The 21,556-nt window shown below is 31.0% G+C and overlaps 1 protein-coding gene across 1 annotated transcript in view; it reads left to right on the top strand.

Annotated features, from left to right (window-relative positions):
• The first annotated feature begins 14,178 nt into the window (after window positions 1-14,178).
• The window catches only part of Klp31E (kinesin-like protein 31E), a 183,761-nt gene continuing 176,383 nt past the window's right edge, over window positions 14,179-21,556 (top strand). Inside the window, exon 1 of the mRNA XM_072546695.1 lies at window positions 14,179-14,641. Within this exon, the coding sequence (XP_072402796.1) occupies window positions 14,604-14,641 (38 nt within the window). The 5' untranslated portion in view covers window positions 14,179-14,603. The remainder of the gene's footprint in view (window positions 14,642-21,556) is intronic.

Here is a 21,556-nt window from a genome sequence, read left to right as displayed (position 1 = left end):
TGGATTTTGAAATGCAGCGTGTATTATTATATTGTTTTTGCTTGTCATCTCCACAAACTCATTTATATCATTTGACCTAGACTCAATTGTACCGTGTACGTTCCACAGGAATAATCTTGGTAGAATATTATTTAATCTTGCAAATGCATTTAAACGCATAAAAGGGGAAGTCAAACGCAGTGACAGAATAGTGTATATTGTCAGAAAATGCTATTAAATACTAACAAAGTGCACGAGACACAGTCTAAACAAATATACAGAAAAAAAAGAGAGTAACAAATATGATTTAGGCCGATTGTGGATAAAATTTTCGCATCTGTACAAACAAACAAAGTACAAACGATCTGTTATGCTCAGATTATGATAAAATAAAATTATATATAATTTTCATAGATTTGTTTAAAATACAAAACTCTAAAACACACTCTAAAAAGAAATCAAATATTACAATCAATGATCGAACTAGAAATACCAAGAAAAGTGATTGTTGCAGTTTCGCAACTTTTTATAAATATGAATTAAATATTAAATAAAAGTTATTTCTATTTCGTAGCGGCAACCCCATCTAATTGTGGGTAGTACATACGAATCAAATTAGGACGCATCAAGAATTTCTTGTTTAAATCGCATCAAATCTTATTTAAATTTATAAATCATTATCCTCGTCACTAAATTCACTACAGCTATCATTATGTAAATCTATATCACTGGATTAAATTCACTAACTTTATTTTCCCGGATCCAACACTCTTTTATTAATTTTTCACATTTATTTACAGTTTTGGCCCATATTTCTGGGGTTGCAGTTTTAAGAGCTTCTTGCCACATTTCCCTAACTGCATCGTCACTGTATCCACTGCATCTAACGTGATTATCATAATACGTTTTACATGTACCCCAGATATGTTCGATAGGATTAAACTGGCAGTGATACGGCGGTAACTGTAGTACTTGATGTCCATAACTTAATACAATTTGGTCAACTATATAAACTATTGGTTTTTCATTACGTTTCGAAATGTCCAGTAACTCTGATTTGAAGGTGTATTCCGGAAAATTGATATTATTTTTAACTAACAATTTTTTTATGCTCGGTACGTTCCACGACTGTTTTGGTTGTTTCTCCAAAATCTCCGAATGGTAAGGTGCATTATCTAAATCTATAACTGATGGTGTATGATTGTTGCTTGTACAATACCCTTTGTGCAACTTATTCTCGCCAGTAAATAAATAATTGTTTTTATATCGTTGGTCACGTCGCATATTTTAATTAATTTGTAGATATTAATGATTTAAAAGTAAATGTATATATATATATATATATATATATATATATATATATATATATATATATATATATATATTGTTATGATGTATTGTTTGTGAATGATGAGCAATGAGTGTTTTTTAATAATATAGGGTTTTTATCGCGGTTCTCAAAGATTTAGTTTGTAAGTACTTTTTTAAATTATCTTTATTATAACTATTATAAAACACACATATATATCTAACCTAGCCAATGTAAATTTAAAATAAACTATCTTTAAATTGAAATTCTTATGAAACTAATTAAATTCTATAGACAATGTAAAATTTAAACAAACTATCTTCAAAATTGAAATTGTTATGACACTAACTAAATTATATTAACAAAATTTTGTACCTTTCTGTCACTGAATGCCTAAATGAACTGTTTTCCACTATATAGATTCTAATCACCACTCAATGTCTTCGTGCTTCGGTTATACTTGTTTTTGTGAAATTACTTTTTCCAATTATCAGCTTCCACCAATTTAAAATATATTTCTTCTTAAGCATTTATAAACCACCAAGCAAACCAGCAAACAGCATTTATATTTATTCTTCTTTTCAATATACCAATATCCAATCACCAAATATATTATATAATTTTAATATTCAATTAATACTTCTTCCATTATCCAATCACCATTTATACATAACATAATTTTTAATCTTCAATAATATTTTCTTTATACTGTTTCTTAATCTTCATTTAACTCACTATATTGAACAATTGGACCTTCTGACTATCTGTAACTGATTGACTGACTCTATCTAACTTTCATACTAAAACTGGCCATCTTGAATCCAAATCACCGAGTATTTATACCTTTTCAATCTTCCAGAACCATCTGGTAAGAAATCCTGTTCGATTTGTTCTATTTCCTACCTATATGAATGTTCTCGAAAAAAGTATATGTTCGATCCACAGACATAACCATTATTCGAGAATGTTCTACCGTAAACAAAGGTCAAATTCTGTATTCTGGAGAATTCTTTAATTTTCTATTGATAATTTTGTTGACATTTAGGCTTTTCAGATCAGAATATACACTTAAATCAGTAACTAACACTCTAATTTAATGAACTACACATTTTAAACAACATATTATTATAACCCCACTTTATATTCGTAATCATTACTTAAACGTCACTTTAAAGAGTATTTTTGGTTGCCTAGTCACATGGCTCACTTAAATATATCTACAACATTATAATTACTAAAATAAAACTTTTTTTACACTTATTACATGCTAATTTCTTAAAAATGCCCTCACATAAATAATTTTTATTAAATTCTCTAGTATATAACTTCTTAAAATAACCAAATACTTTTTATATCTAATATTATCTAGTATATAATTTATAAATTATTTTCTTTAAACAACAATCATCTCAATACCCCAAAATTAAATTTAAAATAAATAATTTACTTATTATTTTTTTAAATATTAATTTTCTTATCCACATACCTTAGTAAATATAATAAATTAACTAATTTAATTTCTTATTTAAAAATTGTTCTATTAAGTACGCCTATGTTTCCATGTCTACGTCAAACTGTCATGTCAAATGGAAGTTTGTATGTTTATTTATAGACAAAATCTAGGAATTATTTCCATTCAAAAGCTTTCATCCATATGAATTGGTAAGTTTTACACTTTATCATATTATTTTTAGAAAGATAATTATAGAATCCATTTTGTATCTAACCCCAAAATATGATTTTTAGGGCACCAACAATTTCCATATGTATAAGACAATAAATATGATGTCAAATTAATTCACAACAATGAAATCTACCATCTATTTAACAAATCAAGTCTATTGAATAAAATGGATATATCAGTGAACTGTTAGTGTTTTTATATTAGTGTTAAAACAATAGAAAACATTATTCAATCTCTTCATAATATTTAAAAATGTCATTGATATGAAAAATTCCTCTAGGTCTATTATCTGTATCTATTAACACATAACTATTTAGTCCATTCTGATTTTCAATTCTGTATGGACCTTCAAACATTGGTTGTAATTTCTTACAACGGTTTTCTTTAACATTACTTTTTCTAAGTGAACGAATTAACACTTGGTCTCCTTTTTGAAATGTGATTGGTTTTTTTATTTTTTGATTTTGTCTTCTGATATATTTTTCAGCTTTCCTCCTAATTCGGTTATTCACTTTCTGCATTACTTGTTCTAACATATCCTGATTATATTCACTAATATTCACTAATCCACTTTCTGTTTCCTATATGGCCAAACATTAAATATTCTGGTACTTCCTCTGTATTTAAATTATGTGTATTATTTAAAAAATATTCTACTTGTGGTATATGTTGCTGCCATGTTTCATGTTGATCTTGACATATTATCCTTAAATCTTTTATAACTTCTTTAATATATCTTTCTGCAGGATTTGCCTGAGGATGTCTGATACTTGTAAAATGAATGTTGATTCCCTTTTTCTCACAGAATGCCCGAAATTTTTGGTTGTTAAAATATGTAGCGTTATCTATTATGCAATTTCTAAATGGTCCTATTTCTTCGAAAAATTGATTAATATATAATTTCAATGTTTTAACATTTGTTCTTGAGCAGGGATATAGTTTAATAAATTTTGTATATAAATCAACTATCACTAGTATATGCTTTTTTCCTGTTGGACTGGGAACTAAATTTGAAATAAAATCCATGGAAACTGTATTTAGTTTTTCATATACAACATTAGATCTATATGTGTTCTAGTTTTTGAAATTCTTTTCTTTGTTTATTTGACATATTTGGCATTGAGTAGTAATTTCTTTTGCTATACTTATGTCATTCTTTGCAAAATAATTGTTCCTAAATAGCATCCATAGCTTTCTTGAACCAATATGCATGTAATTGTTATGTAAATTTTTCAATATTTTCTTTGCTAAAGTTCTAGTTATTACATATACTTCTATGCCATTTATTATTTTATAATATACCCCATCTTTCCTAAGGACTTTTTGTTTTTCACTCAAATTGATCTGATCTCTTATAATTTCTTCTTTAGAATATAATCCATTACTTTCTACTAATTGATTTAATCCAATTTTTATTGTTCGCTGCCCTTTTTGTGATGTATTTTCTAACCTTGATAAAGCATCTGCCACTATGTTGGATTTTCCAGAAATGTATTTGATTTCAAAGGAGTATTCACTAAGTATTAGACTCCACCGATGTATTCTACTGTTTCCATATTTGTTATTTAATATAGATGTTAAAGATTGGTGATCTGTTTCTATAGTAAATTCATTACCCAACAAATAAAATCTTAATTTTGTGACACAGTGTATAATACTTGCTAGTTCTAATTCTGAAACTGAGTAACCCTTTTCATGTGGCTTTGTAATTCTTGAAATGAATTGTATTGGGTATTCGACCCCATCATGTATTTGTAATAATACCCCTGAAAATCTCTCTATTGATGCATCTGTTCTTAATATGAATGGCTTTGTGTAGTCTGGGTGATATATTTTTAAATTTGACAGAAAAATGTTTTTGATTTCTTGGAATGCTAGTTCTCTTCTCTGATCCCATCTCCATTTTACACCTTTTTTCAGTAGTTCAAGTAATGGAATTTCTTTTATACTTAGATCTGGTATCATCCTTTTATAATAATTAATTATTACAATAAATCCTCTTAAAGTTCTTAAATTGTGTGGTGTTTTATATTCCTGAATGACCTGTGTCCGTTCTGGATCCATTTCGATTCCCTTAGTATTAAGTTTATAACCTAGATATATTACTTCTTTTTGAAAAAATGTACATTTTTCTTGATTTATTTTTAGTCCAACTTTGTCTAATCTGTTGATTATAATTTTTAGGTGTTTCTCATGATCTTCAGCCGTTTTAGAAAAAATTAATATATCATCAATGTAGTGAATTACAAAATGTTCATATTGATCCAAAATATCATGAAGACATCTACATAGAGCACTGCAAGATGATTGAAATCTGCACGATTTAAATAGAGAGCCCCGCGGTGGGCGCCAAATTGTTATGATGTATTGTTTGTGAATGATGAGCAATGAGTGTTTTTTAATAATATAGGGTTTTTATCGCGGTTCTCAAAGAATTAGTTTGTAAGTACTTTTTTAAATTATCTTTATTATAACTATTATGAAACACACATATATATCTAACCTAGCCAATGTAAATTTAAAATAAACTATTTTTAAATTCAAATTCTTATGAAACTAATATTAACAAAATTTTGTACCTTTCTGTCACTGAATGCCTAAATGAACTGTTTTCCACTATATAGATTCTAATCACCACTCAATGTCTTCGTGCTTCAGTTATCCTTGTTTTTGTGAAATTACTTTTTCCAATTATCAGCTTCCACCAATTTAAAATATATTTCTTCTTAAGCATTTATAAACCACCAAGCAAACCAGCAAACAGCATTTATATTTATTCTTCTTTTCAATATACCAATATCGAATCACCAAATATATTATATATTTATATTTATTCTTCTTTTCAATATACCAATATCCAATCACCAAATATATTATATAATTTTAATATTCAATTAATACTTCTTCCATTATCCAATCACCATTTATACATAACATAATTTTTAATCTTCAATAATATTTTCTTTGTACGGTTTCTTAATCTTCATTTAACTCACTATATTGAACAATTGGACCTTCTGACTATCTGTAACTGATTGACTGACTTTAACTAACTTTCATACTAAAACTGGCCATCTTGAATCCAAATCACCGAGTATTTATACCTTTTCAATCTTCCAGAACCATCTGGTAAGAAATCCTGTTCGATTTGTTCTATTTCCTACCTATATGAATGTTCTCGAAAAAAGTATATGTTCGATCCACAGACATAACCATTATTCGAGAATGTTCTACCGTAAACAAAGGTCAAATTCTGTATTCTGGAGAATTCTTTAATTTTCTATTGATAATTTTGTTAACATTTAGGCTTTTCAGATCAGAATATACACTTAAATCAGTAACTAACACTCTAATTTAATGAACTACACATTTTAAACAACATATTATTATAACCCCACTTTATATTCGTAATCATTACTTAAACGTCACTTTAAAGAGTATTTTTGGTTGCCTAGTCACATGGCTCACTTAAATATATCTACAACATTATAATTACTAAAATAAAACTTTTTTTACACTTATTACATGCCCTACCCTTAAAAAATGCCCTTACATAAATAATTTTTATTAAATTCTCTAGTATATAACTTCTTAAAATAACCAAATACTTTTTATATCTAATATTATCTAGTATACCTATAATTTATAAATTATTTTCTTTAAACACCAATCATCTCAATATATATATATATATATATATATATATATATATATATATATATATATATATATATATATGTATATATATATATATATATATATATATATATATATATATATATATGTATATATATATGTATATATATATATATATATATATATATATATATATATATATATATATATATATATAATATTCTGTTTCATTTCACCTGTTTTAAAAATGATTTATTTTCTGTAAACTTTGGTTGTATATCCTGTGTCCTAGTTTGTGATTAACATACCCAGAAAAGGAAGTGACTTGTTATTTTCTTTTTCCATGATGAAATTAATGGATTCTTCTTTATTGTTGATATCCATCAGAAATTTATTAAACGCTTCTGGCCGTGAGGCCAAATGGAGAAACACATCATATAGATATCTCCACAATACGGCGAGTTGTTTGTCTTGTGTATGTAAAATATTTTGTTCGAAAGCCTCCATGAATATATCTGCTAATAATGGAGATAAAGATGAGCCCATGACTAATCTGAAATTTTTTTTGTCGGAATCATTATCTAGTTGAAAATAATTGTTGTCTGTGCAAAGTGTTAGCAGCTACATGATAGCTGATACCTTCAGTTTGGTTTTGGTTGTTAATGTATCATCCCTCTCTAATTTGCACCCAATTACATATTTTTAAAGTTTTCACCAATGGTACATTAGTAAACAGACTAGTGATATCAAAGCTGACTAGCATATTGTTGTAATTGTGATTTGTTTCTGCTAGTTTTTGCAAGAATTTCTGTGAGTTTTTGATAAAAGATATTGTGTTATGTGCTAGAGGCTGTATTATATCTAGGAGAAACTTTGACAGTCTGCTGCAAGCAGAACCAATGCTGCTGCAAATCGGTCTAAGGGGTACATTGTCTTTATGGATTTTAGGAACTTCGTATAAGTGTAGTGTCCTGCTGTGGTGTGGTGTTAAAGTTCTTCTTTGATAGTCTGTCAGATAAATTCATAAATTTGTGGAGTTTTTTAGATATCTTGTTTTCCAGTGATTTGGTTAGGTCCTTTTTTAGTTTTGTTTAAGATCCATTTGTGAGCAATTCTTGAACTTTCTAATGATATTGACTTTTGTCCATAATTACAGCGTATCAGCTGGTAATATTACTATGGACTCATCTTCTTTTAGAGCTTTTAAAATGATTCACCTTTAATTTCATCACGTATTAATCGTAAAATAACATTTTTTAGAGCTTTTATAATGTTGTTTTGGGTAAGGTTACTGAGATATATGTAATTTTTTGACTTTTTTATGTATATTTTAAACTCCGGGTAATTATTTTGTAGTAGGTTTACAATCTCAAGAAACAATCCTTTTTCGTTGCTATTCTTTTCCTTATCATGGCTACGTATTGGTTTTCTTACCTTAGCTAACGTACGAACAATATCAACAACTTTTTAAAAGTAAATTACGTTTTGTTATTGCTGTTTTTCTTACGTTTTCAGTTCATCTTCATCATCCACAGGATATGTGAGTTTACAACTGTGAGGTGAAAATTGATTTTGGATGGTAATTATTTTTATATTTTTATAAGAGTTATACCTCATTCAACGCCCCTTCTAGATCGCGTGTAGATACCACGGCACCCACAGCACCCGCGGAAAGCGCGCCTATGACTGATTTATCATCTATTACACGTACACGAAAAAGATGGATTGACAACAATTAAATTAGAAGAAATCGTAGAATAACAGGCAATATTGCCTGTGTTAAAAATGAAAAAGTACAAGGTCAAATATTTTCCATAGGATTATGAATATTGATGTTCTGCAGATTGATTCAATAATATTTTTTAAAATAAAAATTGTCTTCACACCTTAAAATGAAAAATAAACTCGAACAAAGATTTAATGTCGTATTTATTATATTTTTTTATAAATATACTTAAAAAAGATGACATTGACATAGAAAAAATATCCTTAAAATATTAAACGTTTTACTAATTATTAATTTGATTCAATAAATAAATTAATAAATTAGATATTCTAAGGTTAAGTTTTCTTAATATTTAATTATTTCAGGTGGTTCTCGTTAAAGATGATTGAATATAAACAAAATTTCAGTATAGGATCTTAAAATCGAAACGAAAAATATTAGTTGTACATTATTTGCCTATAAGCTAGTTAATGATGGCGTAGTTAAGGGACATTTTTGAAAAAACATTTTATGGTTTAATTTAATTTAATTTACTTAATTTTATTTCTTCTAAATTTAAACTACTACTTGATAGAAGTATTAATAATTTTTCTTTTTTGGGGCAAGCGTTTAGGGGAAAATGTTCGATCATATTTCGGGGATAGTGTGCTGTAGGAGTTTTTAACGAGGGTAATTTTATAGATGAATCAATTATAATGAAGCAAATTTATTTTTATCTATATATAAAGCTAGAATAAGCAGTTGTGTCAATTATTTTTTCAGCTTCTTTGAAAGATATTTTCAAATTAGCCATTGCTTTTACGATTCTATATTTTTTTATCAAATGATTTGTTTATTTCTAGCGAAAGTATCTCTTCCTTAAGACCACATTCTAATAAGAAACCGTTTATTTATGGAATTTCAATAGCGTATCTCACTGGAGTCCACCCTTTGTCTGCATATGTATTGCAGAAATAGTTTTCCAATCAGAATTTAATGTACATTTTATAACCATTGAACTATACTACTATAGTCTACACCTGATCCTTCTATAAATAATCTCAGAATCTCATTTCAATTCTAATCTTGTGCATTCGCTTTCAGATATTTCCATCCATTGTAAGGCGTTAATATTTTTCCCACGAACTTCTCAATTATAAATTTTCCCTGATATTTTTTAGGTAGCTCATTTTTGCGCAGATGTTAGATATGCTGTTAAAGTGTATAAGTGTTTTAGTGATATTGTGCAGTCTCAAAGTATGTGTTGTAATAGCATATTGCTCAGAAAACACCAGGTACCCAGTTTCCAACAAAAAAGGTTCACTCAGTGGCGGATCCAGAAATTTTTGTCGGGGGGTGTCATGGGTCTTGAGGGTGATTTTGATATAGGATCTAGGTTTTTGTACCTTTTAGTGTCTGCTCCCCAGAAAGTTTTGTCGGGGGGGGGGGGGTCATAGGTCTTGAGAGTGGTTTTGATACAGGATTTAGATGTTTGTACCTTTACGATTGATATGATTTGTGCCTTATGTAAGGGAACCATTTTCTTAATTATTATTTTAAGCATTATATTAAACCAATGAGAAGTTATTAAAACCCAAATACCTTACGGGTGCAAAGAAGGGTACAAAATTAAGGGGTCTTTAACTTTAAACCAAAGGAAAGTTATTAAAATATAAATACTGAAAAATCAAGGACTGTCAATTTAAACTAGGTATTTTAAAGACAATTAATTTAAATCCACCTATCCTATGGCTACAAAATTAAGAACGAACCAAGGATAAATAAGTATAAACGAAAGTTAAGTAATTTAAATGCAATAACTCAATGTAAGTGTAAACATTAATTAATCTATTAAACATTCCTAATAAACTCTATCTTATTTTTGGATATTCGATATCAATTTGTAACCACATTCATTTATTCCTTATTGCTATATGGAGTGGAAACATAGACTCTCGGAATTACAACTATGACGCGTATAGAAGCCTTTGAAATGGGTGCTTTTCGAAGGCTGCTGACGATTTCGTGGACAGAGCACGTGACCAACAACGTGGTACTGAGAAGAATGAGGACTGAGAGAGAATTCCTAAATATTGTAAACAACAGAAAAACGAGTTATCTAGGACATATTTACAGAGGAGAAAAATATAACTTTCTACGACTCATAATGGAAGGGAAAGTAGAAGGAAAAGAGGTCTAGGAAGAAGATAATGCTCCAGGCTGAAGAATTTAAGAGACTGGACAGGCATGGACACACACTCGATACTAAGAACAGCTCAAGATAGAGAGCAATTTGCTGTAGTTATCGCCACCCTTCCGTAATGAAGAAGGAACCTTAAGAAGAAGTGTAAACACCATTTTATTTAAATTAATTCATTCAACAAAAAACATAATATAATTTAAGAATAGTTATTTCTATAATTAGACGTATTAGGTTGTCAGCAACAGCCAGCAACGAGTGGTAAATAAAAGTTCACTGATCAAAAATACTATAAGAATAAGATAAGTAAATATTATGTAATTTTATAAAATGTTTTCTTTTGAATCAACATCTAGAGAAATTTCAAAATGCACATTGATGAGTGCTAAACCAGGTAACCTTTCCTCTGAAGTTCTATTTCTAAGTTTTTAGACGCTTAAGCGTAGAAAACTACGCTCTGCTGTTGCTGCACTAAATATTTGCAGAAATATTCTGATATTTGGATACATATGAATATACAGTTTTGCTAATACTTCTAAAATAGAATCAGGAAGTTTTCCATTATTTTGCACGACTCTTTTCCACTTTTGAATCCACAGTGAAAACTCTTCTACTGTGGAATATGCAGTAGATAGTCCAATAATATCCTGGAAGGTGTCAACAATTTTTTTAATACAATTTTATCCTCTGATGTGTTATCAGTTTTAGGTACAACAACTCTATAATTAAATAGATTTATAACTTTCGGTGAAAGTCGTTCTTCTAAATCAGTTAAGATATTGTCTAAAAGGGGTAAATAAATAGATCTTCGGAAACATTCTTCGCAAGAGTTAGCAGGTTGGTTTTGACGACAGGTTTGACGAGAAACTATACAAGAGGTATCTTTAATTCAATGTCTAGTTTTTCAGCTATTTCCTTTAATTCATAGTAAAGTTTGCTAAAACCAGATTCAGCATTTGATCTTTTATTTTGAAGAATGCATTTAGTGTCTTCTATGGCCTCAGTAACCTTCTTTAAATCTAATTTTGGTGACTGAAGAAGACGATTACGTAATACAGTTGTACCTAAAATATCACTAAGACAAACTACTGAAATAAGAAAGGGCTCTGGTCTCCTAATAGTTTGCATAAATGAAAATGCATCAGCTGACATTTTACTGTCCTTCCACGTAGAAGTTGTTTCAAGAGCGTTTTATATTTTGATAATTAATTCGCCTGGAACTGAAGATGACCTTCATGCCTTTCAATCCAACGAGTTTTACAAATACCTTGGACAGTAGCCCCAAGTTCCTTTATTTGTATTCACTAACGTATCAAACAGAGCTAATGCAACAACAATATTCACTTTGATATTTATTATAGATAAATTATAAAATATAGCACACAGTCTCCACAATTATAATACATATTCAAATTACAAACAACTAATTCGTAGACAAAACTGAAGCTAAGAAATACCTAATACAAAATAAAAATGTGCTGATTTCGTGAGAAAATTCATGTCATGTACGTTGAATGAGCAATAATCTGTGGGTGCTAATTCTATCTCATCGATAATCGAACGATTCTCTGGCACTCAAATGACGAATTGACAAATTTTGAAGATCGTGTAACTCTGAATTGCGAATGTAAAAAGGCTTCCAAAGAATTCTACACTTACCCCTAGAATAAACGAGTTTGAATCATTTAAACTCTTAACTTCCGCTTATAGGGTTCATGGGTTTTAAATTATTTTTTTAGGATTATTCGATTGATATTTAATTTTGTTTGGAGGGAGTCATGACCCCCGTGACCCCTTGAAGACCCGTGAAGATTGAAAAATGAAGACCTTTAAAGAGATGATTACCAGATACGGTAGTAAACATGAATAACGCCGACTTCAACGTTTAAATTTCGAGGCAATCTAACTCCTGTACAACGCGGATCTAGAAAGAAGACTCAAGAAAAGAAAACCTAAGTTGGTGAAGTGAAAAACGGTGAGTAAACACACTACAAAAGTGTATTATGAATACAAGTAGGTTGGACTATAGAGAAACATCAATGAATGCAACTGTATTTCAAAAGACTTCTATTCAATAATGCAAGTTAGAAAACAACTGCACATTGTGTTAAGTATAGGTTTATACAATAGTGTAGGTTGGCTACAGTGTACTTATGACTTACGTCAAAGTCTTCTTCTTCTTCGTGCGACTAGGATTACTCCTGTTTGTCTGCCTCTTATTCTGTTTCAGTCGTTGTTGACTGTACATTATCTTTCCACCTTTTTGGCGGCCTTCCAACGGGTCTTCTGCTATACGGCTTGTTGTTTTTACAGATGTTCGCTAATCTATCTGGTTCCATTCGGTTTACATGTTCGTTCCAGTTTTTGTTCGTGTTTTTATCCACCTGTTAATATTTGTAATTTTGCATTGTTCGCGTATACTTCTGTTGGTTTGTCTGTCTCTTAATGATATGCCCGCTATTGATCTTAATACTTTCATTTCGATATTGTTGATTTGTTGTTTCGTCTTTCTTGTATCGGTCCTTGTCTCCGCTGCATATGTTAGGATTGGTCTTACTGTTGTCTTGTATACTTTCATTTTGCTTTCCGTGGTCAGATATTTGTTTCTCCATATGGTTTCTCGGAGGCAACCACCTACTCTTGCCACTTTTGATGCTTGTCTTATGGCCTCTATTCTTATATCCCTGTCACTAGTGATCTCTACTCCTAGGTAATTGAACTTCATTACTTGTTCTACAATTTTGCCGTCTATTTCTAGTTTGCATCTACGCGGCTCTTTACTGATCACTATACATTTAGTTTTTTCTACTGATATTCTCATATTAAGTTTGTTTGCTGTGATATTGAAGGTGTGGAGCTGCCTTTGTAGGTTATCTTCGTTATCAGCAATTAGTACTGCATCATCGGCATAGCATAGTATCGTGATTTTATGCGCTCCCATGTGGTATCCGTGTCGTTTTCTTACTTCGTGAATTATTTGATTCATCACCATATTGAATAACAATGGGCTGAGCAAGTCTCCTTGGCGGATTCCTCCTTTTAGTTATATGCATTCTGTTTCCCCTGTTGGCATTATAACTCTGGTCTTGTTGTTCTTGTTAATTTCATTAATTGTCCTTATTATCTCATGGTCTATTTGTTCAGCTTGTAATAAATTTAAGATGTCATTTCGCTTTACCCTGTCAAAAGCACTTTTTGAATCTACAAAGCACATGTATGCTGGTCTTCCATATTCACTAGACTTCTCTATTATTTGTCTGAGTCAAAGTCAACGACTATAAAAATTGTAAGCAAGACAAGATGGTTGTAATATGTTGTTCTAAATAAAGAAATAATCCAATTATAATATACTTATTTTGTCATTTATAAACTAAACATTGAAAACATTGATTCATCTGATAGATTGTAGTAATACGTATCTCATTTAAGGGGTTTCTTAAAAAAAAACCATTTATATTTACGCTATACAAATTTTGTAATGAGTGCTAATAATTTGCCTGTCTCAAATTTTATCATATATATTAATCTTTATCTGTTTAGTATCTAAAAAATAATGTGCAAATATTGTACTTGAGAAAAAAATATAATTTCCTAATTATTTATCTCATTTACAACATATCCCAACCAATATACGCGTCTCTACCGCACAAGAGCCGGCACAGATTAGAGAAACTGCAGGTAGCCAAGGTGTATTTGACGCTCGGAAACTGAGAACGAACTCGCCATTCCACAGTCTACTTCTAGCGGAGTGCATGAGCGGTCGTTGCGTGACTGTCACTTGAGTTACGTCCTCACGAACGATCCATCTGTGTGTAGGTTAAGTTTAAAAACACTTTCACTCACACTTATTGTTTTTACATGTGCTTTACCCGACAAGAACCTTTTGTTCTGATAATACTGTTTCTGTGAGAAAAATGTAAGAAGTCCTTATTTTATTTCGCGATTTTGATTCATCTTAGCGGTGTCAACAATTGTGTCATTAACTTAAATAAAGTGTTTGAACAAAAGTTTAAATAAAGGTAGGCGTTATGGCCAGGTGTGGTAGTGGACATATGTAATTTTGACGGAGATTAACAAAATATTAACGAAAATGGAAGAAGACGACGTTAGTGTCCGGGTGGCATTAAGGTAAGAATTTTTTAATTCATAATAATTAATTTCATTGTTTTGTTATGATAAAATAAATAGAAAAGCAGATTTCTGTTACCGATTGTTTCACTTAAGTATTATTTATTTTGTAATAAGCTTGTTCTTATTTACAATTATTACAATCATTAAAAATTGTATTACAAAATATTTCAAAAATTTGCAGATAGTCTATCTTTTTAATTGACTATTGTTCATTTCATCAATGTCATTTGTTCAAATGTCATTTAAATTATTTGTTTACATTTAATGCTAGACATATCAATGATATATGAAGGACCAAGTTATTTGGACCAAAATAAGGCTATTAGACCAATATTACGTTAATAAAATAATGCTGTGCAACTAGATAGTTAGTGTTAAAGTTGAATTTTTTGCTAATAATTTCATTATATATGTAAGTTAAAATTTTGGCAAAAATTTGAGATCAGAAATATTATTTTATTTATTATTGTATATTTTGGTACAGCGTGTGCCACATTTAATGATTCCTGATGATGAAATTGAATCGAAACTTTTAGTGATTTTGTTAAGAAATTATCACGTACGCCAAATTTTTACCTTCTTCTAATGTTAATTTCAACTGTTTTCAAGGAAGAACGAAATTGAATATTTTATGAGTCTTAAAAGGAGATTTCAAATGTTATTTCATTTATGAAAAGTCGTGTTTAACATTTATTTTATTTCGCTCCAAAAATCGAGTTGGTCGACAGAGAAAAATTCCATTTAGTAATAGGAAAGATTATTATTATTATTATTATACATAAGCGAGGGCAGAGGAACAAGTCCCTATTATGCCCAAAAACAAAGAAATCTCATTAATAACCTACTTACTGGTAAATAACAAAATTACAAAAAAAAATTACACTTTTTGATTTAAAAGTAAAACAATATTTTAACTATAATATAAAACGGTCAAGTCTGTTTTTGAACGAGTTGGTAGAGGGAGCAGAGACAATGTTATTGTTAAGGTTATTCCAGCACTCAAAAACCCTATTTGGTAGAAAGTTCTGTCTTGATCTTGTAGAAATTTTTTTTTCTTCTTTAGTTTAAACTGATGACCTCTGAGGCGTTCATCTTGATTAATGGTAAACATTTCATCGAGATTTCCAAAATTGAATTTTGGTATTTTAAATGTTGTAATTAAGTCTCCACGTTGTCGGCGAAGTTTTTGTACTACCATACTAACTTTTTCTGCGTAAGATGGTCTTCTCAGTCCCAAAGGAATTCGAGTGGCTTTTCTTTGAACGTTTTCCAACAAAGTCTTGTCTCTAACCAAATCAGGATACCACGTTGGTCCAGCATATTCAAGTATGGGTCTTACGTAAAGAGTGTAAAGTTTACAGAATGATTGCATTAAAACTCTCGAAAAACACCTCCGAATAAGATACAGTCTGGAGTTCGCACGTTTACAAATAGAGGTAATATGGTCAGACCAAGTTAGGCTGCTGTTTACGATAAAACCAAGGGCGTTGTACGAAAACACAGAATCTAATGGCTGCCCGTTAATAAAGTACGGCACGAGTGGGTTATTTTTACCAATTCGAAGCACTTTCCGCATTTAAGGGTAGTAACCACTGGAAACACCAAGTTAAAATAGAGTCCAAGTCCATTTGGGGGGTTAGCTGGTTTGTGATTGGATTGGCATATATTTTTGTGTCATCAGCGTAGAACGATATTTTACTTGAGACATAATAAGGAACATCGCTGGTATAAACCGTAAAAAGCAGAGGTCCAAGGACAGAACCCTAAGGCACTCCACTTTCCACTAACCTGTCATGTTAGAAAGATTCACCAACTCTAACTTTGTAATATCAATCTGTCAGGAAATCATCTATCCAACGAAGTAAAGTACCGTGAACTCCGAAATGTTCTAGCTTATGTAGAAGTCTACGCTTAGATACACGGTCAAAGGCTTTAGAGACATCTAGATAAACAACGTCGACTGGCTGCGAACTGTTAAGGGATGACGTCCAGTCGTTAACACAATGTAGGAGATTGGTTAGAGTAGAGCGACCAGAGACAAATCCATGTTGTTGTGTTGGAATAACATATTCCTGGAGAAGGAATTTGGTCATCTCCTCGGAAATAATGGCTTTCATAACTTTGGCAACTACTGGCAGCAAGCTAATCGGACGATAATTCAAGTTTGTTGCCTTTTTTAAAAATAGGGGCGACGGAAGCTAATTTCCAACTAGGGGTAAGGAGTTCTGGATGAAAGAAGTTTTGCATAATTAACGTTAAGGGTATTGCAAGCGTATCTGCGCATATTTTTAACAGTTTTGGTGTTAAACCATCTAAACCAGGTGAAGCGGCTGTGCGAAGTTTAATTAAGTGTTGTTTGACATGATCCACTGTGAATTCAACTTGCTGTAAGGATGCGCCGACACGATTACAGTTAATAGCAGGTAAGCATTTATGTAGCCATCATTCGGTTCTTTAGTAAAAACCTGTGAAAATGCTAAAGAGAGAGTTTCGGAAGATTCTTTGTCAGAAGAGCATAAAGTCTGGTTGGGTTTTTGAAGTAGATGAATGGAAACTTAAGACGTCATGGAGGAACGTATGTATTTGTAGACTTTTTTAATGTTACCACTTTCAATAACATTTGCTTCAAAATTTTGTCTTAGCGTTTTTAGAGATGTTTTTAAGTTATTTGAAAATCTGCGGTGGCTTTGGAAATCACTAAGAAGCCGTGTGTTTAAATTTCCGCCATAGATGTCGTTTGTGATTAATTTGTTTAATTGCTATTCGGTTTATCCAGGGTTTAAGGTTGTTTTTATAAATCTTACGGAAGGTGGTATTTGTAGAAATTATATTGTGGACTTTATCGAGAAATGCAGTCCACATTGATGAGGGGTCGTTTAAGTCTGCAAAAAATAAATACCAGTCGATTTGAGAGAGTTCAGTGTCAACTTCAGAAAATTCGGTAGTAGCATATGAACAGATAAGTGAATTGCATCTATTCCAGTAATATCTATTAGTTTAATGTTAATTTTGAAAGTTGTGGTAATAATATTAGATAAATAAATGCATACACCGCCACCCATACGATTTTCTCTGTCTTTACGATATATTGTGTATCCATTTATATTAACAGAGGAGTCAGGAATTGAGCGGAAAGTGAATCTACATTAATATATAGAAATAGCCAGTCATTAAATTTCTCTAAGTAAGTATATGCCACATTTTATTCCATTTTATGAGATCGAACGCCTTGGAGTAGTCAACAAAGCATAAATCTATTTATCTCATGTTAAACTCTTAAATGTCAAATATTTTATACCAACTTACTTAATATTCGTTACTTCTTTAGCATATGGAATGAACAGAGTTGCGAAAGAAATTAGAAAAAAGTTTCCTTTAGTAAACCCCCTGATATCAAGCATAAAAAAGTATTCCTCAAATCTCCTATAAGAATTCAACTTTATGTATAAAAAAATGCTTCCAAATGTCCCATTTCCACCAAACCCTGTTGTAACACGATGGGGAACATGGCTGGAAGCCGTTTTTTCTATTCAGATTATTTCGTAGATTTAAAAACTATAATTGACCTCTTCAATGGATGAAAATTATCAATATCTGCTATAGTTTTATAAATGCTAAACAAATTTTTAAAAACAATGATCTTCAGCACCAACTTTTATTCATTAAATCAAATTTTAGTTTACTTCAAAAAACTATTAGTCAATTAGAATCATCAAAGTCAAAAATTTGAAACAATAATTTAAAACAATGGTTTTCAGAAACTTACTGAGGTAGCTGACTTTATTGTTGGTAATTTATACGAAGAAATAGATTTAGAACCAAATATTTTTATAAATTTGAAATGTGCTCCTTTTACATCCGTTGATGTGGAAAGAAGTTTCTCAATTTACAGATATATGTACGCAGATAGTAGCCATGAATTTTTGTTGGAAAATTTTGAAAAACATTTTGGTCATTCATTGTTTCCAGAATTCTAAGGAATAGTATTTTACTTTTTTACTAGTTTCATAACAAATTTATTAATACATTATAATTACCTAAGTACATATTTATGGGCATATTTTTCACTTTTTTTTTTCGCATATTTGCTAAAGTCATTACAATAAAATCTAATTAAGTAGTTATCCCATTTCTTTAAAACTTACCACCATAAAATATCAAGGATCTTTGGGGATTTATACCCAAACTTCTTAATATCCTCCAAAAAGAAAAATGGGAAGTCCAGTCAGCTCATTTATTAACATGTTAATTAAAAGTTGCGAAAAATCAAAATACAACAGAAAAAAAATGATCTTTTATACGAAACACGATGTGATTCGTCGAGATATGATATATCTAATATTTACAAATATATTATTTTTATTAAGCAATAAAAACTGAATTGTTTATCAATAAAATTATTATTACGAATATGATATAGAAAAACTAACGCAAATATGACAAGGTCATTCGTAATCTAAAAATGTGTTGCTGATAATATAAACTCATTATAGGTAAAGTATAATGAAGCGTTTGAAACTATCGTAGGTAGGTAGATATTATTGTGGTTTGTTAGTAATTCGCTAACACACCAGGAACTAACTAGCCTAAGAGACCAATTTAATTAACTCCACTTTGAACTTTTAACACAACTGGGACAACGCCGGCCAACAATGTTATACAGGGTGAATCATAAGTAAACACCAACAATTTCAACGTTAAAGGGTCTTAAATTTGGAAAACAAGATATATGTTTGCTCATAAATCAGCAATTTTTCTAGAATCTTTTGTTTCCTATAAGAATTCCTCTTGTTGAACTATAACTTTTCAGTTGATCATGAAGACCATATTTGTTTAGTGATATATTGCAGTTTGAACATAAGGGTGATTATTCTGAAGCTAGCAAGTATCAATGAGTTAATATAGTATGGCTGATTTGCAGTCTAAGGATAACACTGCCAGGAGTAATTGCTGGGTGGATCGAGTAACGCTGCGATTACAACAGCCGGTTCCAAACCCTTCAAGATTGGCAAGGTTCACAACCTTCCAATCCTAAAAAGGAAGACTGCTCAAAGAAACAATGTGAAGCCTCGGAACCGCACTGATAATATGAAGATGACAACGGAAAGAAATAAGGACTGGATATATACTATGAGGTAATGAGTAGTAATCTTTTACAGTTCCCAGTAAAGGGCAAACTACTTCAGGGCTTGGCAACCCTGCCCCTACGCAAGCTACTATTTGTCTCCTAACCTCGCCCTAGATGAACACAGGTCCCAATGCTGTACTCCATCTAATCGCCATATATCCTTCCCTTTCCACGCCTTGACCGGAAGGTCGTTAAATATTCCTGATAGAGGGCAGCAGCGACTCGCAGTACCAAGATAAGGCACATATGAAATAATTCTGGATGAGCTGATCATTGGATTTCCACAAGCGGAGCTGTATCAGCAGAAATGTTGTGATACTGCAATGCAATAGTGCAGAGGAATCCATTGCATTATCATTCCCAAGAAAGATAAGCGTGATGTCTAAGAGAATGGGACTAAAGGAGTGCGAAATTGGCCACCGGCCACGCGAATGTTAATGATCAGGCATTGTGTGGAAATTCAGCTACTGGTCCACAGAAATTAAAACTCGAAAATTAATTAATGTCGGTACATGGAACGTACAAGGGCTAAAGACAATCACAGGTAAGATGTTAATTATTGAAAGAGAGCTGGCAGGGTATAACATTGAAATCTCTGGACTAGCTGAAACACATTGGTCTTAGAGGGCCATTTCAGAACACATAATGGCAATTATGTTTACTTCTTTCTGAGTGAGACTATATAGGTGTTGCCATTCTGGTCTCATCAAGGTTACAAAAGTCTGTCGTCGGATTTAAACATTTAAACACATAAACTCAATATCATACAAGGTTATGCGCCAACCAGTACAGCAGACGACATAACAGTGGAGAAATTCTACGAAAAATTGGAAACAACAATTACCAACATTCCAAATAAAATCTTAAAATGCGGTGACTTTACCGCAAAAGTCGGCAACACCAGACATAATGATGATCTAACTAAAGAATGTACTGGGAAAGTTTGGCATAAGTCAGAGAAACGAAAGAGGAGACCGCTTAATCGAGTTTGCTATCACAAATAACTATTCTATTGTGAATACTCGATTTAAAGTCCTGGAGATAGGTCTAGAAATCAAATTGACTACATCCTCACTAATATTCGCTGGAGATCATCAATCCAAACAGTCAGATCATATCCAAGAGCGATATCTGGATCAGATAATACGCTCCTCGTAGCTAAAATACAGCTCAAACTTAAAGCGTCCAACAAACGGAGAGAGATAAAGAGAATAGAACTAAAAAAGAGGGATGGCCGAGAAGTGCAAAAAAGTATGCCCTCTATTGGTAAGGGTACATCACAAGAAATATGAGAGAAGAACATCTTGTTAACCTAATCTAGTTAACTCAAAATCATGGAGCCATAGCCATTTTGTTTATTGAACTATAAGCTCCATTGTTTAAAAAAGAAGTTTCGGTAATATTTAGTGCACTTTCTACAATTTTCCCTTTGCCATTATGTTGTATCTAAGACTCACTCAATGTATCATACTATGAATTTAGTTACTTAAATAATAAAACACTAGCAAATGTTAAACAAAAAACACTATATAATCCTAAAAGTTTTCTGGAGAATAATGATTTTGCTATTAATCAAAATTTTCGAATTATGCCTAGAAGTTATCGATGTGTATATTTTTAATCCTTCTCAATTTTGTAAGAATTTTAACGTTACAATCAATTTAAAAAGCATTGGATATTGTCAGATAACCTCGTACTTCCTGTAGGTACTTCCGCTAGTTTTCCTAAAGTGCAAAATCACACAGAAGTGTGTTTATATTTTCCAGTTTATAAAATCCAAACCT

This window comes from Diabrotica undecimpunctata, chromosome 10 (assembly GCF_040954645.1).
Source record: "Diabrotica undecimpunctata isolate CICGRU chromosome 10, icDiaUnde3, whole genome shotgun sequence".
NCBI lineage: Eukaryota > Metazoa > Arthropoda > Insecta > Coleoptera > Chrysomelidae > Diabrotica > Diabrotica undecimpunctata.
The sequence above is the reverse complement of the archived record's forward strand: the minus strand, read 5'-3'. Positions and strand labels throughout refer to the sequence as shown.